The sequence below is a fragment of the Prionailurus bengalensis genome, chromosome D1, assembly GCF_016509475.1.
Source record: "Prionailurus bengalensis isolate Pbe53 chromosome D1, Fcat_Pben_1.1_paternal_pri, whole genome shotgun sequence".
Classification (NCBI taxonomy): Eukaryota; Metazoa; Chordata; class Mammalia; order Carnivora; family Felidae; genus Prionailurus; species Prionailurus bengalensis.
Window position 1 is genome coordinate 61239148 of NC_057346.1, and position 22061 is coordinate 61261208.

The 22061-nt window shown below is 37.0% G+C and overlaps 1 protein-coding gene, 1 non-coding gene and 1 pseudogene across 2 annotated transcripts; 2 read left to right on the forward strand and 1 right to left on the reverse strand.

Moving 5' to 3' along the window:
- Positions 1 to 5675: 5675 nt before the first annotated feature.
- Positions 5676 to 6620, reverse strand: LOC122483455 (olfactory receptor 52E4-like). Its single transcript, XM_043580461.1, has one exon. It carries the CDS (start codon positions 6618 to 6620, stop codon positions 5676 to 5678), a length of 945 nt encoding a protein of 314 aa, XP_043436396.1.
- Positions 6621 to 10373: 3753 nt separating this feature from the next.
- TRNAR-UCU lies at positions 10374 to 10458 on the forward strand. The gene has a single exon. It is a non-coding gene; the product is annotated as a tRNA-Arg (tRNA).
- A 1983-nt stretch (positions 10459 to 12441) lies between these two features.
- LOC122483457 lies at positions 12442 to 13385 on the forward strand (annotated as a pseudogene).
- The last annotated feature ends 8676 nt before the right edge of the window (positions 13386 to 22061 follow it).

Below are 22061 nucleotides of genomic sequence, written 5' to 3' on the forward strand. Positions count from 1 at the left end.
AAAAAAGGAGAATGAAGAAGTATGAACCAAACTGGTCCTATTTTTAAAGGTGAGTCATTGAGCTAATAAATCAAGGACCCTTATCTTCATAAAATCAGCTCAACTGAACAATAAGAAAATCACTTAGCAAAGGACTATCCAATAGAAAAAATGACGAAGTCTGGAAAACATGGGTATTCAGATTACCAGATATTTGTGTTGTTTTGTAAAAGATCAATCAAATTCTTCCAGAAGGTGAATAATACATTCTTCAATCACACAGTACACTTCACACTGCCTTCTGTTTCCAAAGCTAAATTTTTTTCCCTATATGCCCAATGCTGTGCCTTTTATTCCTATAACTTATTAATTCCATAACTGGAAGGCTCTATCTTCCATCTCCTACCCCTTTCCCTCTAGCAACCATCAGTTTGCTGTCTGGGTTTAGAGGTCTGATTCCTTAAGCAAACTTTTAAATGCAACTCTTGATTTCCAGAAATCGGCTTACCAGAAATCACTCCTTAGAGTTTGTGAGCAATTATTTTGGAAGGATATCCTAACAATACTAAATTTTGAATTGATAAATAATTATTTTGGTTCAAATATTGGTATATGGTGAGCTTTTATAACATGAAGTATCCTTTCACTCTGAATAAAAGTAAGAATTATTTTTAAAAAAATGTTTTGACCAGTTCAGTTTAGGACTAAATCCTAGAAGTAGACTAACAAAAATTATGAATGAACAAACTGTTCATTTCAGCTTAAATATTGAGTTCATCTTCTTCTACCTTATTTTTTGTCAAGAAGTTCAACCATCTTTCAGAGAGCCACAAGTGCTGTCTTCACTACTTAAGACTGGACCTAGAACCCCATCCTAGGTTCCATCATTCCCTTTTTATGGAAGCATTGAGTTTTCCAATCCTAACTCAACTACAACTCTGCAGCCTGTAACCAGGTTATCTTACCTCTATAATGAGATGGTCCCATTGTTCACCGTGAAGGTCAGCTTAATATATGCTATACTACAGCAAGTTTCATTATATCTCTTATCCTGGGGGACCAGATGCCTGCAAGGAATATCCTACCTATCACCTCCTTCGAGAATGTTGTCTGATTATAAGCAATTTCAATAATTTCTCCTAGTCTCTTCAGGAACAGTTTGGTCTCTTGAAGGGAATCAGTCTTGTAGTGTCATTGCCACCCAAGCTAGCTCTGAACTTAGAAACCAAGAGGAGATGGTCTCTGGACTCCGAGTCTCTTGAGATACTTGATTTATTACACTTCTAGGGTTTAAGCACATGTAGGCACTGCGAATTAATGCCTTCTCACAACATATGTGATGAGAGCTAGACAGAATGGAGAACATCAGAGAAGCACATGGTTATTAATTAATTAGGGTATCCATATTAATATCCCCATATGTCTCCAGATATTAAGTAACTTACTTGAATCTTATCTAGTTCTGAAAAACAACTAAAGCTCCAGGATACTTTCTAGTCATGTTTCTATTACTGAATCCTCTTGAATTTTACTTGTTTAATCAAGTAAAAGATATTCATTATCCCTATATACAAAAGAATCATTATGTGCATTTTCGTTGCAATGTTATGCAAATATTAAATACGTCTTCCTTATAAACTTGTCCTTCCTCAACTTCTTCTCCTTTTTCTGTATTTCAGGAGCATTGACCATTGCAGGCTATGTTTCCCAGGATCACAGATCATCTGTATTTATGCTGGGTTTGTTCAGTGTAGGTACTGGCAGGAAAATATTAGGGAAGAGGAAAGGAAAGTCAGGTTATTTCTCCCTATTTCTCACTCTCTTCAACTGCATCTACTCCAGGGCTCCAGATCCTGCCAGAGAGGACTTCCATGGTTTCAGCTTCTACTGGGAGACCCATATCTTTGAGTCTGGAACTGCTGGCTCCCCTCTCTGTTTCACTGACCTAGAGCTGGTATGGCTTCCTATGGTTCTTAATTTCTGGGAGTCTTTATTTTTAATATTTCACTTCTCAGAAGCTATATAATTATATAAATAATTATCAGTATTAAAGATGTCCTGTCCTAAATATTCAAATTTTTTTTTGTGTCCTGGTTAGATTCTTACTAATATAGATACCTTTAATAATTCTATAGGGCTTTGGTAATTGGTTGATTTGAAAGAATGACAGTATTTCCTAGTTAACTCTTATTAAATATTAGAAAGGGGACAATAAAAAATGACCAGCAACCTCAACCTCAACATAATAAAGGCCATATATGATAAGCCCTTGTACTAACATTGTACTCAATGGTGAAATACTGAAAGTTTTTTCTTTATGATCAGGAACAAGAGAGATATGCCCATTTCTATCGCTTGTATGCAACATAGTTCTGGAAGTATTAGCTATAGCAATTAGACAAGAAAAATAAATAAAAGGCATACAAGTTGGGAAGGAAGATACAAAACTATGTTTGCAGATGATTTGATCTTGTAAGAAGAAAACCATAAAGATATCACACTTGTATGCACACACACACACACACACACACAAACATACCTAATATAACCAATAAATAAATTAGCAAAATTGCAATATTCAAAATCAACATGCAAAACCCCAAAATTGCATTTCTATACACTAACAATGAGCAATCTGAAAAGGAAATTACATAAATAATTATATTTATAATATATTCCAAAAGAATAAAATAGGAATAAATTTAAGCATGGGGCGCCTGGGTGGCTCAGTCGGTTAAGCGTCTGACTTCGGCTCAGGTCATGATCTCGCGGTCCGTGAGTTCGAGCCCCGCGTCAGGCTCTGTGCTGACAGCTCAGAGCCTGGAGCCTATTTCAGATGCTGTGTCTCCCTCTCTCTCTGGCCCTCCCCCGTTCATGCTGTCTCTCTCTGTCTCAAAAATAAAAAAAATAAATTTAAGCAAAAAGACAAATACTTGTACACTAAAAACTACAAAACATTGTTGGAAGATATTAATGAAGATACAAATAAATAGAAAGATATTCCATGCTCATGGACTGGAAAACATAATGTTAATATGCCAACGCTACCCAAAGTCATCTACAGATTCAGTGCAATCCTTACCAAAGTTGCAATGACATTTTTGTAGAAACAGAAAAATCCAATCTAAAATTCATACAAAATCTCACACAAAATAGCCACACACAAAAAAAATCTTGAAAATAAGAACAAAGTTTAGGTCTCATACTTTCTGATTTCACAACTTACTACAAAGCTATAGTAATCAAATAAGTATGGTACTGGCCTAAAGACAGACATATAGACCTATACAAGAGAAAAGAAAGCTCCCAAATAAACTCTAACATATATGGTCAGGTAATTTCTACAAGAGAGCCCAGATCATTCAATGGGGAAAGAACAGTTTTTTTTTTTCAACAAATGGCAGTGAAAGAACTAGATATCCACATTCAATGGAATGAAATTGAACTCATATCATACAGAAAAAAATTACTGAAAACGGATCAAAGACCTAAATAGGAGAGGTAAAACTATCAAATACTTAGAAAAAAAAATAGAGAGAAAACCTTATGACATTGTATTTGACAATTTCTTGGATAAGACACAAAAACATAGGCAACAAAAATAAAAATAAATAAGCTGGACTTCACCAAAATTAAAACTTTTGTACTTAAATACAGACAACAAACTGGTTGTTGCCAGAGGGGAGGTGGGTGAGGAAATGGGTTAAATAAGTGAAAGGGATTAAGAGTCAACTTACTGTGATGAGCACTGAGTAATGTATAGAATGTTGAATCATTATATTCTACACCTGAAACTAATATAGCATTATATGTTAATTATATTTCAATTAAAAAATGAGCAGGAAAACAATACTGTTGTGCATCAAAGGGCACTATCAAGAGAGGGAAAGGCAACCCACAGAATGGGAGAAAATATTTGTAAACCATATATCTGATAATAAATTAATAGCCAGAATATATAAATAACTTTTAAAACTCAACAGCAATGACAACAACAACATAATAGATTAGAAAATGAGCAAATAACTTGAATAAATTTTTTTCCAAAGAATGTGTACAAATGGAAAATATATACATGAAAAGATGTTCAACATCACTAATTTTTAGGGAAATGCAAATCAAAACCAAAATGAGACACCACTTCACATATATTAGGATGGCTACTATTTTTAAAAAATTAAAAAAATTAGGAGTGCCTGGGTGGCTCAGTCGGTTAAACGTACGACTTCAGCTCAGGTCGTGATCTCACAGTTCATGGATTCAAGCCCCACATCAGGCTCTGTGCTGACAGCTCAGAGCCTGGAGCCTGCTTGAATTCTGTGTCTCCCTCTCTCTGTGCTACCCCCTCCTCACTTCTTGTTTCTCTGTCTCTTGAAAATAAATAAACATGTAAAAAAAGTAAAAAAAATTGTTGGTGTGGATATGAAAAATTGGAACCCTTTTGCATTGCTAGTGAGAATGTAATATGATGCAGCTGCTGTGCAAAAAGAGACATGGCTATTGCTCAAAAATGAAAACACAGAATTACCATATAATACAGCAATTCCACTTCTGGGTATTTATCCAAAAGAAATTAAAACAGAGACTAGAACAGATATTTATATAATTACATCCACAATAGCATTACTCATAGGAGGCAAAAGTTGGAAGCAACCCAAGTGTCCATCCACAGATAAATGGATAAATGAAATATAGATAGATAGATAGGAATCTGTATCTAGGTATATGCCTGTTTTATCTATGTATCTATAGTCCACTATAATATTTATTGGAAATATTATTCCACATTAAAAGGTAAGGAAATTCTGACGCATTCTACAACATGAATGGACCTTGAAGAAATTATGTTGAGTGAAATAAGCCAGTCACAAAAAGACCAATACTGTATGATTCCACTTATATGAAGTACCTAGAGTAGCCAAATTCACAGAGACAGTATAATGGTAGTTGCCAGGGAATGTGGGGAATGGGAAGTTAATGTTAATGGATAGATTTCAGATGGGAAAGATAAAAATCTCTGAAGAAGAATGGTGGTGATGACTGCACAGCAATGTGAATGCATGAATTACACTGAACTGGACAATTAAAAATGGTTAAAATAACAACTATTATGTTATGTATATTTTACCACAATACTAAAAAAGCCACCAGTAAATGTCCTTTAGTTACATTCTTATCTTAATACAAAAAGCATAAGTGGTGATATCGGATAGATACATAGATACATGGATATATAGATCGATGATAATACTGATCTTCATGGCCTTTTCTTTATTACCAACATACAAATATATATTAACAAAGAGAAACATCAAGAGAAGCTTATTGCAGTTGTACACTGAGCTGTTCCATAAATACAAGTGGGAAACTGTCCATCATTTAGTTCTCTATAGAAATCTTTTTTTTTCTATATTGTTTACTTATCCTTTTTCTCCTTCCACTGTTCACTCTCTGTTTGTAATTATCCTCCAAAAGACATACAGTTAGAAGGAGATTGACAATTTGTCCTCGAATATTTAATAAATGAAAAAGCTGAAATAACTTGTTTGATTAGAATTTTTGGAATTCACAGACATATAGTAAATAAAAGAACTTTCACATGGTAAATGCAATTCTGCTTGTGAGAGTAAGAGCAGCTAGTTATTTTAATTATATCACTTCTTTTATTTCCATTTATTTTATCAATTCAGCTACAATCAAGCAACTTTGACCATTAATGTCCTAATAACATGTTCCCGTATTTTCTTGGTCCTTACTCCATATACAATAGGGTTGAGAAAAGGGGGCACCAAAAGGTACATATTTGCAATAAAAATATGGACATGTGCAGGCACATTTTTCCCAAAACGGTGAGTGAAAATGGAAAAACCAGCTGTGGAATAGAAGACAAGAATAACACAGACATGTGACCCACATGTGCCCAGAGCCTTAAAGCTAGCTTCTCGGGATGGCAGGCGGAATACAGAGCGCAGGATGAAGGCATAGGATACAGCAATGAGAATTGCATCACATGAGCCAATGATAGAAGCCATACTGAGGCTATAACTCTTGGTGGCCCCTATGTCCATACATGCCAGCTTCACCACGGCCATGAACTCACAATAGGTGTGGGCAATAATTCGTGATCTGCAGTAGGGAAGTTGTTTGAGCAGGATGGGATGTGGAGAAAAGAACGCTACACCCCTAATCACCACAATAATACTCATTATGGTGATGCGTGCATGGGTGAGAATGGTAGTATGGTGCAGTGGATGACAAATGGCCACATAACGGTCAAAGGCCATGGCCAGGAAAAAGCCAGATTCCATAGCAGTAAAACTATGAATGAAGAACATTTGGGCTAGACAGACATCAAAGGCAATGTCATGGACTCCAAGCCAGAAGAGACACAGCATCCGAGGCAGTGTAGATGTGGAGAGGACCAGGTCAGTGACGGAGAGCATGCACAAAAAGAAGAACATAGGCTCATGGAGACTCCGCTCTGCCTTCACCACGGCCAGGATGGTCACATTCCCCACCACAGCCACCACGTACATGGAGCAGAAGGGAATCCCAATCCAGACATGCAGGTGCTCTAGTCCTGGGATGCCCATCAGCAAGAAGGTGACAGGAGAAGGATGAGAGGTGTTGAAAGGAGGCATGATGCTTTCCCCCGTGCTTATCAGTACTTCTAAAGATAAAGTTGCTATGACAGATGATCACAACCAGATGCTAAAAACATGGAGATTCTGTTCAGGAAGACCCTTAATGATCTATTGCTAAAAACAATTCAAATTCATAATCAGGTGTATTTAAATTCACTAGGACCATAATACCAAAATTAGTAATAACTAACCAAATGACTGTGTTTAGAAGTACAGAAAGATAATACTTATATCATATTATCCCAGGGACTTATAAATTACCTTGTCTCTTCATTTCCAGTAAAAGATTCCATCTGTAGTCATACCTGAACGTAAGTCAACTAATATTTACAGAATGTCTTCCTTGAGTTACCATTCATTATTTCCCATTATGTCAGTGGGCTTTCCCTTAACTAGAAGTGATCAAGCAGAGGCACTATGAAAACATCAAGTAGTTATTGAAAGGACCCTTATAGTCCAATCTGGCATTCACATGGAGAATAGAAATAAATGGTCTTTGTCCCTCTCTGGACATGATATTGAAGTCTTTGACACAGCTTTTGAAGTAGAATCAACTCAGTCTTTATCTTTAGCCTTTCATTTACCACTGTGCATACGTGACTAATCTGACAAGATTACAACTTGCTTTTTTCCTATTGTTTATTTCTTTCTATCATGTACTGTTCAAGTAGGCACATATTATGTTCTTTTGAACCAACAGATATCTATTGGTAAGGATAAGATATTTCTTAACATTAACCCCACTCACTACCCTTTTATTCTCATTTTTTTCCAGATTTAGATTATTTCACAGTACAGACGGATACTAATTGTGCTCCTTCATTTGTTGATCTAGAAACTCAAATTCTCAAACATGCACAACGGTTTATTTATTGGATTGGTAAATTTATACCTGATGATGCTTGAGATATCAGTTATGGACTATAGTAGATTTCTTTATACTTCGTCCTATAATTCCAAGCAATAGTCAAATCCCCATAGCAGAGAAGTCCTGGGATAAAGTGGGTGAGCATGAGGCAGGAGTTGAGAAGGTTAAAGAGAAAAACTAACTTCTAAGTCACCACAAATGTTTCAGTTGTAGAGTAACCCTTGGTTACTAGTTTTCTGCTTCTCCTGGCTCCCATCAAGGCAGTACATAGTACTTATGTAGAACTTCCATCAGTTTTTAAAGATAATATGCTCTCTTTCTGTCCCAAACAAATCCTTATAAATATAATATGTACTAATAAGAACTTACACAGAGTTACCAATACATATGCTTTCCTGAATCATACCAGAATACTTATTATATCCCCCATATATTATTAACCAAACAATTTTTCCAGACTTTTATATGTACTATAACCTAGCTTTATTACAGTGAAAAACAAAAATATGTCTTTTTCCTGATTTAGCTTTAAACAAATAATGGTAGTGTAACTTTCAACACATAATTTATATGGCCAAAACTTATCCCAAAGCTAAGGGAAGGATGAGTTATACAGAAATGATAGCAAAGGATCAAATTAAGCTTCGTGAATCAAAAAAAAGTCTTCTTGAGTAAATTGAACTTAGGTTGGAATGTGAAGATTATATGACTTGGTCCCATGGAATCTGAATATAGATATTTAGGTATAGATAAAGATAATATGTATCTGTTTATCTGCACCCACATGCACACACACATAAACAAAGGAAAGGAAAGGGGCATAAACAAAGTTCCACTGGGAAGGACAATCATGATGTAATGAATTAAATCTAGTGTAATTGAGACTCAAAGATTACAAAGCGATGGGGTGCCTGGGTGGCTCAGTCAGTTAAGCATCCCACTTGAATTCGGGCCATGATCTCATGGTTTGTGGGTTCAAGCCCTGTGTCGTGTTCTGTGCTGACAGCTTGGAGCCTGAACCCTGTTTTGGATTCTGTATTTCCCTACCTCTCTACCCCTCCCCTGCTCAAGCCCTCTCTCACTCTCTCTCTCTCTCTCTCTCTCTCCCAAAAATAAACATTAAAAAATTTTTTAAAAATGATTACAAAGAAATTAAAGTGAGATAAAATTCTGTGGGTAAACAAAGGTCCCTACACATTCATGTGTAAGCACATAACCAGCAGGAAATTTTATAATCTAGACCAATGCAGTGGTTGTCAGGTGCTTACTAGTAACTGCTGGAGTTACAGATACAATGCAGAGCATTGTAAGCACAGAAGTAGAAAGTGAACACACTCAGAGATACACACACTGGTTTCTAAAACACTTTTTTTTCTGTACAAAAACACATGATATAATGTCTGTGAGATCATCTCCCTGAAAATGCCAACCTGAGGTTGAGTATGGAGATCATGAGGTATCCTTCTTCTTGTTCCTTCAATAGATTCACACAATATGAAATATGGTCAAAATGAGAGAAAACTTTCACTTCTATGAGATCCTTAAAAAAGATCTTTGTTTCATACAATCTATTTTTTTCATTTCATCCATAAAGAATGAAAAATGTGTATTCCCTCTGTTTCAAAGAATTATATCTTCTTTCTTGAAACTAGGACATTTGAAAAGTAAAAAGATGTTAAGAAAATCCCATGTCTTTGGAAGTTTTCCTTAGATTGCTCAGACTATCTTTCTCTCCATCCTTCTTTAGTTTCATAACCTTAACTATTTCACAAGGAAACGGACTCAGAACCAAGACGCAACCTAAACATGTAGTTTCCATATATAGTAGCTTCAACAGGGTAATCTCAGAGGATAAGAAAGAATAACAAGTGACACAAACAGGTCCTCATGGAATCACTAAGAAAGGGGAGGGGGTATTTGTATTGTTGGTAAATATTTGATAATCTTCCTAGTTGCAGGAATCATAGTTTATCTGTACACTCCCTTGGGTTTACAGTTGCAGATATAGCCATCTCTTAGTATTTTGATATAATCTGTCAACCACTTAACAGGACTTGAAGGGAACTGAAAAGATAGAGAACACATTCTTTATTCCTTTAACACATCAGCTTCATTCCATTGCAACTTGGGACATAAACTTTGCAGGCCAGAACAGAGAGGGGTGCTATATGTAAATTATTAAAAAAGTATTCAAGAATTCCTTATCTAGCAAAACTGCCCTTCAAAATGAGGACAATAGGATATTCCCAGACACGCAAAAGCTGAGAGAGTTCATTATCTCTAAACCTGCTTTACAAGGAATGCTAAAGAGAGTCCTTTCTGTTGAAATGAAAGGAAGCTAGAGAGTAACTCAAACCTATACAAAAATATAAAGTTCTTCAGCAAAGATAAATACATACACAGGTATAAAAATCAGTATTATCCCAATTTTGGTTCATAACTCAACTTTTTATTCTTCTACAGGATATGAAAGACAAAAGCACAAACAATTATAAATCTAAGTTAATGCATACGAAATATATAAGGATGTACTTTGTAACATTAATAACATAATGTCATTATGTGGGTGGTGGAGTTCTAAAGAAGGGAGTAGAGCTTTTGTCTGGGACTGAAGTTTAGTTTAAAATATATTGTTATAACTTTGGGATGTTATATGTAATTCCTGCGGCAATCACAAGGAAAATATTTGTAAACTATACACAAAAGGAAATGTCAAGGAATCCAAAAAGTGTCATTACAAAAATTAAGCAAACACAAAGACAGGCAATAAAAGAGGAAACGAGGGACAAGAAAGTTATAAGACATAAAGAAAACAAATAACAAAACAGTAATGGTAAATCCTTCCCTAGGAATAATTATTTTAAATGTAAATGTTTTGGGGAGCCTGGGTGGCTCAGTCGGTTGAGCATCTGACTTCTGCTCAGGTCAGGATCTTGCAGTTTGTGGGTTCGAGCCCCGCGTCGGGCTCCGTGCTGACAGCTCGGAGCCTGAAGCCTGTTTCGCATTCTGTGTCTCCCTCTCTCTGCCCCTTCCCTGCTCATGCTCTGTCTCTCAAGAATGAATAAACGTTAAAAAAAAATAATTAAAAAAATAAAAATAAAAAATAAATGTAAATGTTTTAAAATCCCCAGTCAAAATGAAGAGTGGTAGAATGGATGAAAACAGCAGGATTCAGACTTCAGTTTTCCAGTCTGGCATATGAGAATCTGGAAGTTCACACTCTACCCTAACAACAAGTAAAAAGCTGAACCAACTGAGAAGTCAGCAACTCTTCCTAGACTCATAAGAGAAGTAAGGTCACAAGGCAAACTGCTGTCCCCCAAACTGGAGAAACCAATAAGTGAAGACAGAAAAATTATAATTTACCAGAGCAGAAATCTCTAAGAGAAGCAGTGCCAGGATAAGAAAATACAAACTATAATTGACAAGTTGCTGGGGGCTTAGTCTGGGAAAACATGAGAGATAAACTCCAGGCGAATGCATTGATGGGTCCCTACACTTTTTTAAGTTTTACTTCAAGAACCATTAGCTCCGTTGTGACATTCGATGTGACATTCGATATCAGGTACTACTCATATTGTAAGACATCATAGTCAGAGGTGCTTCAGGATTTAAACCACAGCTAATCATTCTCAATACAGTGTAAAGGTATTAAAAAGCAAAAGTAGAGAGTCTACCATGCAAAACAGGATATGCAATCTTACCCAGAGCTCAAGAAGTCTAGTGATCCAGTGATCTTTAACAGGGAAGAAAACATAATTACACTAACCTAGCTTCAGAGTATGTCTAAAGTAGCCAGATTCTGCTTTTCTTTTATTTATTTATTTATTTATTTATTTATTATTTATTTATTTATTTTTGAGAGAGAGAGTAGCAGAGTAAGTGCAGAGAGAGAGGGGGACAGAGGATTTGAATTGGGCTCTGTGCTGCCAGCAGAGAGCTTGACTTGGGGCTCTAACTCATGAACCATGAGTTTATGACCTGAGCCAAAGTCGGAGGCTTAACTGACTGAGCCACCCAGGCACCCCTGCTTTTTTTTTTTTAATACACTATCCTATTTTAAATTGTCCATTCTTCTTGAATTTGGTAACTGTGCATCCTTTTCTTTTTTTTCCCCTTCTCTTTCTTCTTCTTCCTTTTCCTAAGCCCCAGTAAAAACAGACTATTTCACATTCCCTATTCCACAAATCTATCCTAAATAAGTGAGCCTTAATTATTTTAGAGAATTAATTTCATCTGGCTGTATCTGAAAGGTGAACACCCTCTTCAAATTTCTTCTAAGGACCACGTTGAGTGCCTGGAAAAGCAGTAGTTTGTTCAATATTTTGATAAACGAATGAGTTAATATAAGAAAGATAAACTCTTCTAACAAATCCCATTGGGAGCCAATGTTAATGACTCTGAGATAAATAACTCCCTCTCTGGCACCAGGAGTAATATTGAAGTAATATTGAAGGCTCTTATAGGATTATATATTAATGCACACACAGTGACAGAAACAAGATTTCTTCTAGGACATCAAGACTGCCAGGAGAATTTCCAACTGCAGTGAAACTGGGTTGGCATCTAGGTACATAAAGAAGGAACACTTAATGGTGGCTTTCAGGCAAACTAGGCTAGAGCTGATGACAGATGGCAAAAATCAGTGTTTTCCATCTCATGGTTTCCATTTCCAGAAAAACGAAGGCAGGAATACTGAAATGTTCCCATTTTTTAGCTCAGGTTAAGGTCTGCAGGATTGTTTGCTTCTACTGCTCTGACATTATAGAAATTCATCAGAACATTCTGGCCATACTGCCATCCATAGATCTGAACTTACTTGCTCAATGCTCAATGGTTGAAAGATAATGGTTGAATGATAGTGAGGGATGAAGCCTCTTCATTTCTCATCCAAGTTTCCTTCTGCAGGTGTCAGAATCAGAGCAGCAAGAAGACAGAATACCAATGTCTATGGCATCCATCAATACATCATATTTGACACTCAGAACTGTAATCTTGATCAGAATTCCTGGACTAGAACATGTGAAGTTTTGGATTGGGTTTCCCTTCTTTGCTGTGTGCATAGTGGCTCTTCTGGGAAATATTATTTTACTAATCATCATTGCTACAGAATGCAGCCTGCATCAGCCCATGTATAACTTCCTGGCAGTGCTGGCAGCCACTGACATAGGACTCTGCGCAGCCATTGCTCCCAAGATGTTGGCCATCTTCTGGTTCAGATCTTGCTCCATGGCCTTTGACAGCTGCCTGACCCAGCTGTTCTTCATTCATGCCTTGCAGTGCATGGAGTCTGGCATTCTGTTGGCCATGGCTTTTGATCGCTACATTGCCATCTGTGATCCACTGAGACACATCCATCCTCATGCCTTCCATCCTGGATCGGATGATAGCAACAGTGGCGATCTGAGCTACAGTGCTGGTTGGTCTGTCACCCATTCCGATCAAAAGATTTCATGTTTTTCATTCCATTCTGATTGCCCCACTCTTACTGTGAGCACATGGCCATGGTCAAGCTAGCTGCAGAAGACATCCAAGTCAATATAACATATGGTCTCCCAGTAGGTTTTACAATACTGGGATTTGACATGATTTTTGTCCTCATTTCCTATATCCTTATTTTCCAGGCTGTTTTTCATCTACACCAAAAGGAGGCACGGCTCACAGCATTTAACACATGCACAGCTCATATTTTTGTTTTCCTTGAGTTTTATATTCTTGCCTTCTTCTCCTTTTTCAGCCACCGTTTTGGACATGTAGCTCGCCCTACCCACATTCTCCTGTCTACCATCTATCTCCTTGTGCCACTCAACCCTATTGTCTATGGAGTAAAAAATAAGGTAATTCGTAAGCGTGTGGCACGGATTTTTCTTCTGAGTCATGGATCCCACCAGTGATCTATCAAATGTTTGTGGTCAGGTACAGAATACTTTTATTTCCTAGAGATGGAGAGAGTTTGGACTCCGTGCATTCACTATTGGGGATTCACATCATTAGGCTCTATCTTAAAAGCTTTTAGCTCCAAAACCACAGCTAGGTTGACATAAAAAGTATCCAGACTAACAATGGTACTTTCTATCTGTAATGCATTTGACTTCTAATCCAATCTTTATCATGTCCTTCCTTTTACTTTCTTTGTGTTTAATTTGCAGTTCTTTTTACTTATTCATAAAGAAGCTTTGATTATTGGTTTTCAAACTTTCCCTTTGGGAATTTATGCATTTTCAAGTAGGGATTTATTTTAACCATTGCTTTTTCACATGCTACACATTTTGATATTCTGTGTTTTCATTTATTCAATTACAAATAAAATTAATATTTATTGTTCTGTTACCCATGAAATATGCAATATACTCATACATGTAAGGTCATTTGTTTTTTGAAGAAGATAGATAAGTGGTGTAATGGAGATTAGATAGTCTTCCTGAAATGGAGAGCTGGAGCAAATAATTGTATGAGAAAATGAACTTTGACATCTGCCTCATATGGCATAGCAAAATTAACTTAAGGTGAATCATAGACCTAAGCATTGATGAAAAAAACTATAAAGCTCCGGTCTGTTAACCAGACCTCATTAGAGAAGGAAGAGCCTTGGATCACTGAGAGACAGAAAAGTGGCTGTGATACTGCTTCAGTGGAACTTGCCACAAGTCCACCTTGTAGGATGCCAGGGCTCATGAGGAAACGGCTACCACTGGGTGCTGCCTGCTTCATTTATTGCAGAATTTGGGCCCTGGAGGAGTTGCAAGAGCTGCAGGAGCCTACTGTCGACTACAGATGGCAAACAAACTGCACTGAGTCTGTGGAGTGACCATGTAGGAACCAGGAAGCAAAACCCTCCCCTCCTTCAGTTCCTTACCCATGCCATCCAAGGACAAAGTGTAGCATTGCACCAGCTGTGAAGACAAAGTAATCAGAGGGCCAAGGCACATGTTCACAGAGAAAGCAAAAAGTGAACCTGGAGCTGAGAGGCAATGAATCATTAACCAGCACACGCTTCATGGCAAATAATAAAGTTGTTGGTTGGTACATGCACTGGGAACACAATATGCAAGCAGGACCAGTCAGCCATTTATCTTTAGTGAGTGTTGTGCTCACAGCAGCCATCACCTATATAGCTGATAATCAAATATTCTCTTTGACATCTGCTAAAGAAAAAAAAAAAAGTAAGAAAGCACAGACTAAGCATAAACACTCAGCTCTCCTGACATCAAAAGTGAGGATATTTTTAAGAGCCAGGCTGGAAGGGACTATTGGCCAGCTGTGTTTTCTAACTGGCTATGTGAGTGATATTCCTATTTTGCTCATGACTAGATATTTATTTTTTATTTTTTGCTTGAAAAAAAATATTTATTTATTTTAGGGCAAGTGCAAGCAGGGGAGGGGCAATGAGAGGGGGATAGAGGATCCAAAGCGGGCTCTGAGCTGACAGGCTGACAGCAGTGAGAGCTTGATGTGGGGTTCAAACTCACAAACCCTGAGATCATGGCCTGAGCCAAAGTCAGACGCTCAACTGACTGAGCCACCAAGGTGCCCCTGGATATATGTTTGTTTGTTTATATTTTTAATTTATTTTTATACTTTTTAAAATGTTTTTATTTATTTTTGAGAGACAGAAAGAGACAGAGCATGAGTGAGGTGGGGAGAGGCAGAGAGGGAGAGGGAGACACAGAATCTGAAGCAGGCTCCAGGTTCTGAAATGTCAGAACAGAGCCTGATGTGGGGCTAGAACTCACAATCTGTGAGATCATGACCTGAGTCAAAGTTGGACATTTAACCAACTGAGCCACCCAGGCACCTGTAGATATTTATTTTTTAAATGAAGATTGCATATAGAACTTTTGAAAATTCTTTTTCTGCATATATTGATATGAACTTTTGTTTCTGGTTAAATCTCATTGTGTTGGGTTCCTATTAAAATATCCAGAACAAGTGCTTCTGGCCACCTCATTTACTAAATAACTACCTGGTACAAACCATTAATTTTTTTCTGGACATTGCAGTCACAATGTAGTAGATTGTATTATTAGTCCCTAATATTTATGAAACTTTCTTAATAATGTCACCCATATCAGTCTGTGCCATATTAATCATACTTTTTTCCATATTAATCGCATCAGTATTACATCATGTGACTTCCTTGTCAATGTAATAGAAATGGAGAGACTTATGTCACTTATGAACTAATAATTTAAAATTCATCATTTACTGGGGTGTCTGGATGTTTCAGTCAGTTAAGCGTCTGACTTCAGCTCAGGTCATGATCTCAACGCTTGTGGGTTCAAGCCCCGGGTCAAGCTCTGTGCTGACAGCTCTGAGGCTGGAGCCTGCTTTGAATTCTGTGTCTCCCTCTTTCTCTGCCCCTACCCTGCTAGCACTCTGTTTCTCTCTTTCTCTCTCTCTCTCTCAAAAATAAATAAACATTAAATTCATCATTTACTTTCATAGTCTCTTTCTCTGGTGACACAACAATAGCAGTGGTTAATAAAAGGGCTCCGCCTTCAGCCTAAGCCCTGGATCAAAGCAGCAAAACTGACACATAGGTGAGAAGTATATCTTTGTTGTTACAAATTCCTGAGATTTAGGGAATTTTTTTTACTACATTAGTTGGTCTATGTTGATTGATGCAGGTTATAAATGGCTCCCTGTCTCAACTATTTTCCACTTATACCAATTACCAAAGGAATAGCCAGGCAGTTTACTTAAATACAGTTGAGAACATTAACACTTCTCTACTATAAAACCAAACTCAATTTCTCGCTTTTTTTTTTTTTTAAGAATCAGAGCCTAGGTCTTACAATTGCACCACTCTTATCTCTCAAAATTATCTTTTATTTTAGTTTTTTAATGTTTATTTTGAGAGAGAAAGAAAGAGCATGAGTGGGGGAGGGGCAGAGAGAGATGGAGAAGAGAAATTCCAAGCAGGCTCCATGGTGTCAGGGCAGAGCACAATGTGCAGCTAGATCAGGAAGCGTGAGGTCATGACCTGAGCTAACATCAAGAGTCGAAACGCTTAACTGACTGAGTCACCCAGGCACCCCTCGAAATTATCCTTTATAAGTGAATCCCCCTTGCTTATTCCTTTCCAGTTACCCATGCCTCCTTACAGCTACCAAGCATGCATTGTATATTCAACTTCAATGTCTTTGCATTTTCTGTTGTCCTTGACTGCAACACCCTTCCCCCAGTATCCATGAGGCCCATACATACCCTATACTGGAACACACTATTGCAATTCACCTGCTCTCCAATCCTTGTGTATACCCTTATACACACGTGTGTAGACACCCCCACACACACATTCAGAAAGAGAGAGATCGAAAAGACTTGTTCCTACAGTTTTAACCCTCATCATTAGGGGAACCTAATATCCATTTTTAAAATTAATCACCAAGAAATGAATAGTGAGAGAATGAAAATGTGAGGCATTTGACAATGTTGGCATAAAATAAATATAGTAAGTAATTTCAAAGTTGGTGTTAGTCATGTAAAAGAATTATGAACACGGTAATAACTTTCATGGAGACAAGGAAGCACTTGCTCAGGTTGCTAATTATAAGCATGAGGGGCCTCAACAAAATGAGTCCAAATATTTAATAGAGACAAAGGAAACAATACAATGTTGTGATGAAAACAAGAGCAACTGAGAAGTGAAACCTTTGCTTTAGCAAAAAGGGGGAGATAGTTTTATAGAGGTCCTTTAGTTTCAATTTTAAGTTTCCAACATAATTTTGCATGCTATGAGTAGTATTTATAAAGATAAGCATCTTTTCTGTTCCCTTAAGCCACAAGTCTGGCCATAGGCCAGAGGGTGAACTAAATTGTCTTCCCTCTTTTCCATCTACAAATTTTCCATTTCCTAGATGTTCCCCCCACCCCCCACATTTCTAATGATCTCAGATGCACCATGATCTGAACATGACCCATAATTTGAGATTCCCTGATTTTCATTCTTTGAAAATAACTTCTTACGGAGTAACTGCTTTCTGGCTATGTGCCCTCCAGCAAGAGATACCTTTCTCCTCCAAAATGGGGCTGAGTTTCAGTCAGGTGGTGAGCTCTCTAGGCCAGGTCTGAAAATTGCCCTGGGATCACCTCAAATTCAAAGGCCAAGAAAAGCAACAGCTAAAGACAGGTGATAAAAAACACTTAGCTATTAGTACCTTTCCAAATCAAAGCCTAGCAAAAAAAAAAAAAAAAAAAGCTGCTTCATCCATTGATCTTACATTGTAGCCAGCTCTCTCTTTCTCTGGGTAAATTTCTTCTCCACTAATTGGGACCTGAGTATGGCTCAGTGTTTCTAATTGTAGCAAATTTTAAGAGGAACTGGAAAGGATAGAGAATTAGATGATCCTAATCCTGCAACTTTCAGTGGCATACTTTCCTTTGACATGTCACATTTTCTCTGACCCAAGTACATTTGTCAATAATATTAGAGATGGACTAGATTCATGTCATTTAGAGATGGAAGAGATGCAAAGGTAATCCAGTACCATCTTCTTAATCCCATGTGAAGAAAACTATGAACTGCCATCCCAGTTAATTAGTGGCAGGGCAAAAATAAAAAAATAAAATAAAATAAAATAAAGAAAATAAAATAACATAAGGTTTTCAAGCTCCTTCTCTAGTGTTTACTACAAAATAGTTCTAGCATTGCTTGGTTTATAAAAAATAAGAAGATAATCCATGTTTTTGAATGGTGTGTGTTTGTGTGTGTGCGTGTGTTTGCAGTTTGAGCAGGAAAGCTTGTAAGATATGAAGAGAAAGTAAAAAATGGGAACGTCCTACTTATTGCCTTTAATAGTTTCACTATCTGGGCTTGTTGCCACCATAAGCATAGCTCATAACTCATCTCCTGAAATATAGTTTTCTCTTTATCTGGGGCATCAAAATCTAGTATATTGGTCTCTTGTTTCTTATACTTTACCCTGCCTCCATTTAAGACATCTTCCTATTCTTCTCTCCTTCTCTTTTACTCAGGGACCAGGAATGAACATTTTTCTGATCTGATTAATACAGAAAGATTGCATAAGATGCATGCCTTTATGGCCTTAGAAGCTACTAGAAATTACTTTTCCTATTTACGGGTTTTCCATCTACCTACTGACTTTATTTATTTTTAAGGTTTTTTAAATTTAATTTTGTTTGGGGGGTGCAGAGAGAGGGAGAGAGAGTCCCAAGCAGACTCCCCATTGTCAGTGTGGAGCCCAATGCAGGACTCAAACTCACAAACCATGAGATCATGACCTGAGCTGAAATCAAGAGTCCGATGCTTAACTGAGCCACCCAGGTGCCCCTACCTACTAAGACTTTAAAGGAGGACATGGTTATTTATCAGGTGAAGTGGTCAAATTAATTAAAATCAGTGAAATATATTGACTCCACCACAGTCTGCACATGATTGGGAAGTCGTTTTTTTGTTGTTGTAACAATGATCATTTCATCTGCTTACACGAATGTCCAATCCCATAGATCAAACTGAGGGAGTGTATTCCACTCCAGAAAATTCAACATCTCATGAAGTTTTAATCAACTCTTTTTTCAGGAAGTTTCTCATGTGCAGGATTGGAGGAGGTGTCAGCGTGAGCCCGATGTGGGGGTCGATCTAATAAACCGTGAGACCATGACCTGACCTGAGCCAAATCAAGAGTTAGATCCCCAACCAACTGAACCACCGGGTTCCCTCATTTCCATATTTTTGTTTTACCTTTTGTTTTGTCTTTCTCAAGAAGGCAGTGATGTGTCTGTATTCTAAGAAGTTCTATACAGGTTCTGACAAGCACTAACTACCAAACATTGAGTGTTTACTTTCTTTCATACATTGTCCTGAGTTCTTCACATATAAACTAACACAGTTCTCACAATAATTCAATGAGTTAAGTGCCATTATTACTCCCATTTACAGTTGAGAAAAATTAAGGAACTGGGTAAGATTCCATGTAACATATCGTAGTGCCAGCAATAGATGATATGCTATATTTCTAAATTCTTATCCCACGATTTTCCGTACTATTTGTTATCTTTTTATCAGATTATCAGTCTGCTGCAGCCTCAAGAAAAAACAGTGGAGAGGCTCAGGAAAACAGAGGTAATCATACCAATAGGTCCTAGAGACAGGAGACACAGAGGCCTTGCAGGGCCAAATAGAAAATCACCAGGGTGATCAGGAGGCAGAGGAAAGGAGGGGGAGGTGGGGAGGGTGGCAAAGGCAGAGCATTTAAGTGCTTAAGCTCTGGCCTTTGTTGGTATTTCCACAGGAAAGGAAGGAAGGGAAGTGTGAACAGTTTAGAATTGGTTAGTTGGAATAAGTTTGGTGGATTTTGTGTTAGAGGTGGAGTGTCTAGTTTCCTGGTGCTTGGCCCCAAGATAATTAAGGCAGAGGGATACTGTTTCCTGGCAGATAAAGGAGGTATGGACTGGTTAGTTTGCATATCGAAGGTATGATCCTGGCTGGGCCCTTTGTTACCTTAAGAATTAACTAACCCAGCCAGAGAGGGGTGGGTCTCTCCCAGCCAGAAAGGTTTTGTAAGATATCAAAACATCATAATATGCAAAAAATTACATATACATATATATTTTTATATATAATATAAAACCTTACATATAATGTATATTTTATCATATACAAATTTAATTTTTATATATATTTTGTTTACATTTATACATTTTATATTTTTATATTTTCTTATATATTTATATAATATAAATTATATACACAAATGTTTATATAAATATGTATTTGTCTAATATAAATTTATTTTATATAATATGTATTCATATTACTTGTATAACTATTATAATTATTTTATGTATTATAAATATACAAATAATGCATATATATATTTGCATTTATATAATACACATTTATATTATTTATATATAGCATATGCTATACTATTTAGCATTTTATCCTTATACCGTCAAGCATTATAAATATATCTAGTGGCCTTTTACTGTTCCTTTAGGTTCTGCCTTTGTCTACTCATGTCACCTTAGTAAGATATATTCATGTTTATCAGTAATCTCTTCTCGAGAATCCACTACTTCCTCACCTAACCTCGTTATTTGGGCATCATAGGGAATTTCCTTTCACAAAATTTCTATAATATATAGCTTTTTATTGCCTTGGTCATAGTCCATTGGTATATGTAGCTACAGAAGGTCATATAATGATCTCTTACTTTCAATCAAGCAGTAAAGTATTTTAGATTTTATTGCATTAGGGACTTCTTAGTTATAGCCACATCTATATTCCTACTGACTGTGAACCAGTCTGTTTTTTCCTATGATGTTATAGCAGTAATCCTTCTAGTTTCCCTTCAAAGAAAAATGTGCAAAATCTCATTCAGAGCGGTATTCTCTATTCAATGATTTGGCTATGACAAAATCATAAGGAAAACAAAATGAAACTTTTGGATGATTTTAAGCTTGTAGAATGGCTAATGAAAAAGTAAAAAAGAGTACATAAGGTTTACTGAATAAATTTATAAGGAAAGAGAGCAAATTATAAAAATTCCAGAAGTTTGAGGTGGGTGTGAAATGGGGCAGTACAATCAAAAGAGTAATTTTCTTGGCCAGATAACACCAGTAAAATGAACGAAAGCACCTAGGTTAGGTCGAGCTCCATTATGGACATTACAGTGGCTCACAGCCAACCCTGCCTTTTTGCATCTGAAACACATTAATATCGTCAGAATATTTAAGCTACACTGGTTTTCCAATTGATCCGTTTCTGTAGGTTACTATCCTATCCTAATTTATGGTGCCTGTTTATTCAATTGACTTCCTATCAATCTTCACAACTTTCTGTCTTCTCTAGAATCTGTGACTACTTCTATCACCATCTACCCCATTCTGCTTATATATCCACTTTGAAAGCTAACCAAACAGAATTATCTCAGTGAGTCAAATACACTCTGCCTCTACTGATAAAAGAACAACTCCTCCATATCATTTCCATGAACCTGGATAATGGGTCTGCACATAGTCAGCTCAACCAGTATTTGCAGAAAGAACAAATCTCCTCATTCCCCACTCTGAGAGTCAATTCCTAAGATCTGTGGGACAGTATTTTACTCCCTAAACCACAAAAAAAAAAAAAAATGGGAAGACTGGGAAAGGCTGCCACTTTCTGGAGATTTTGAGCTTTGAAAACAATGGACAGGTCTATGGGATTGAGAATCTATCCTATGCCTTCAAGTGCCACAGAGGGATTTCTCTTAATCTGAAAGGTGTCTGGAGTTTGGAGATAGATATAGACAAAGGAGCTAATATTGTCCTCTATGACACCATCTGAGAACACTTCAGAACCTAGCAAGATCAATGCTCTTAGAATCATAAATTCCATTTCTACAATTTCATGCAGACACCCACACTGGCTTTGGGAAAAGATATTCAAGAATCCTGTTCTAATAGTGACTTGTTGATTCCCCAAAATTAAAAGTAGTGGCCACATTTCCATCTATGTTTTTTTATGTTATAGAAGACGTGATGAGAATTCCCTTATTTTTCACCCATAATTTTTCTCTGAATAGGTATCAGAGTCAGTGGAGAGAAAAGGATTTATCACCCTG

Coding starts and splice junctions, on each gene's coding strand:
- LOC122483455 (XM_043580461.1), bottom strand. CDS start 6,620: ATGCCTCCTTTCAACACCTCTCATCCTTCTCCTGTCACCTTCTTGCTG.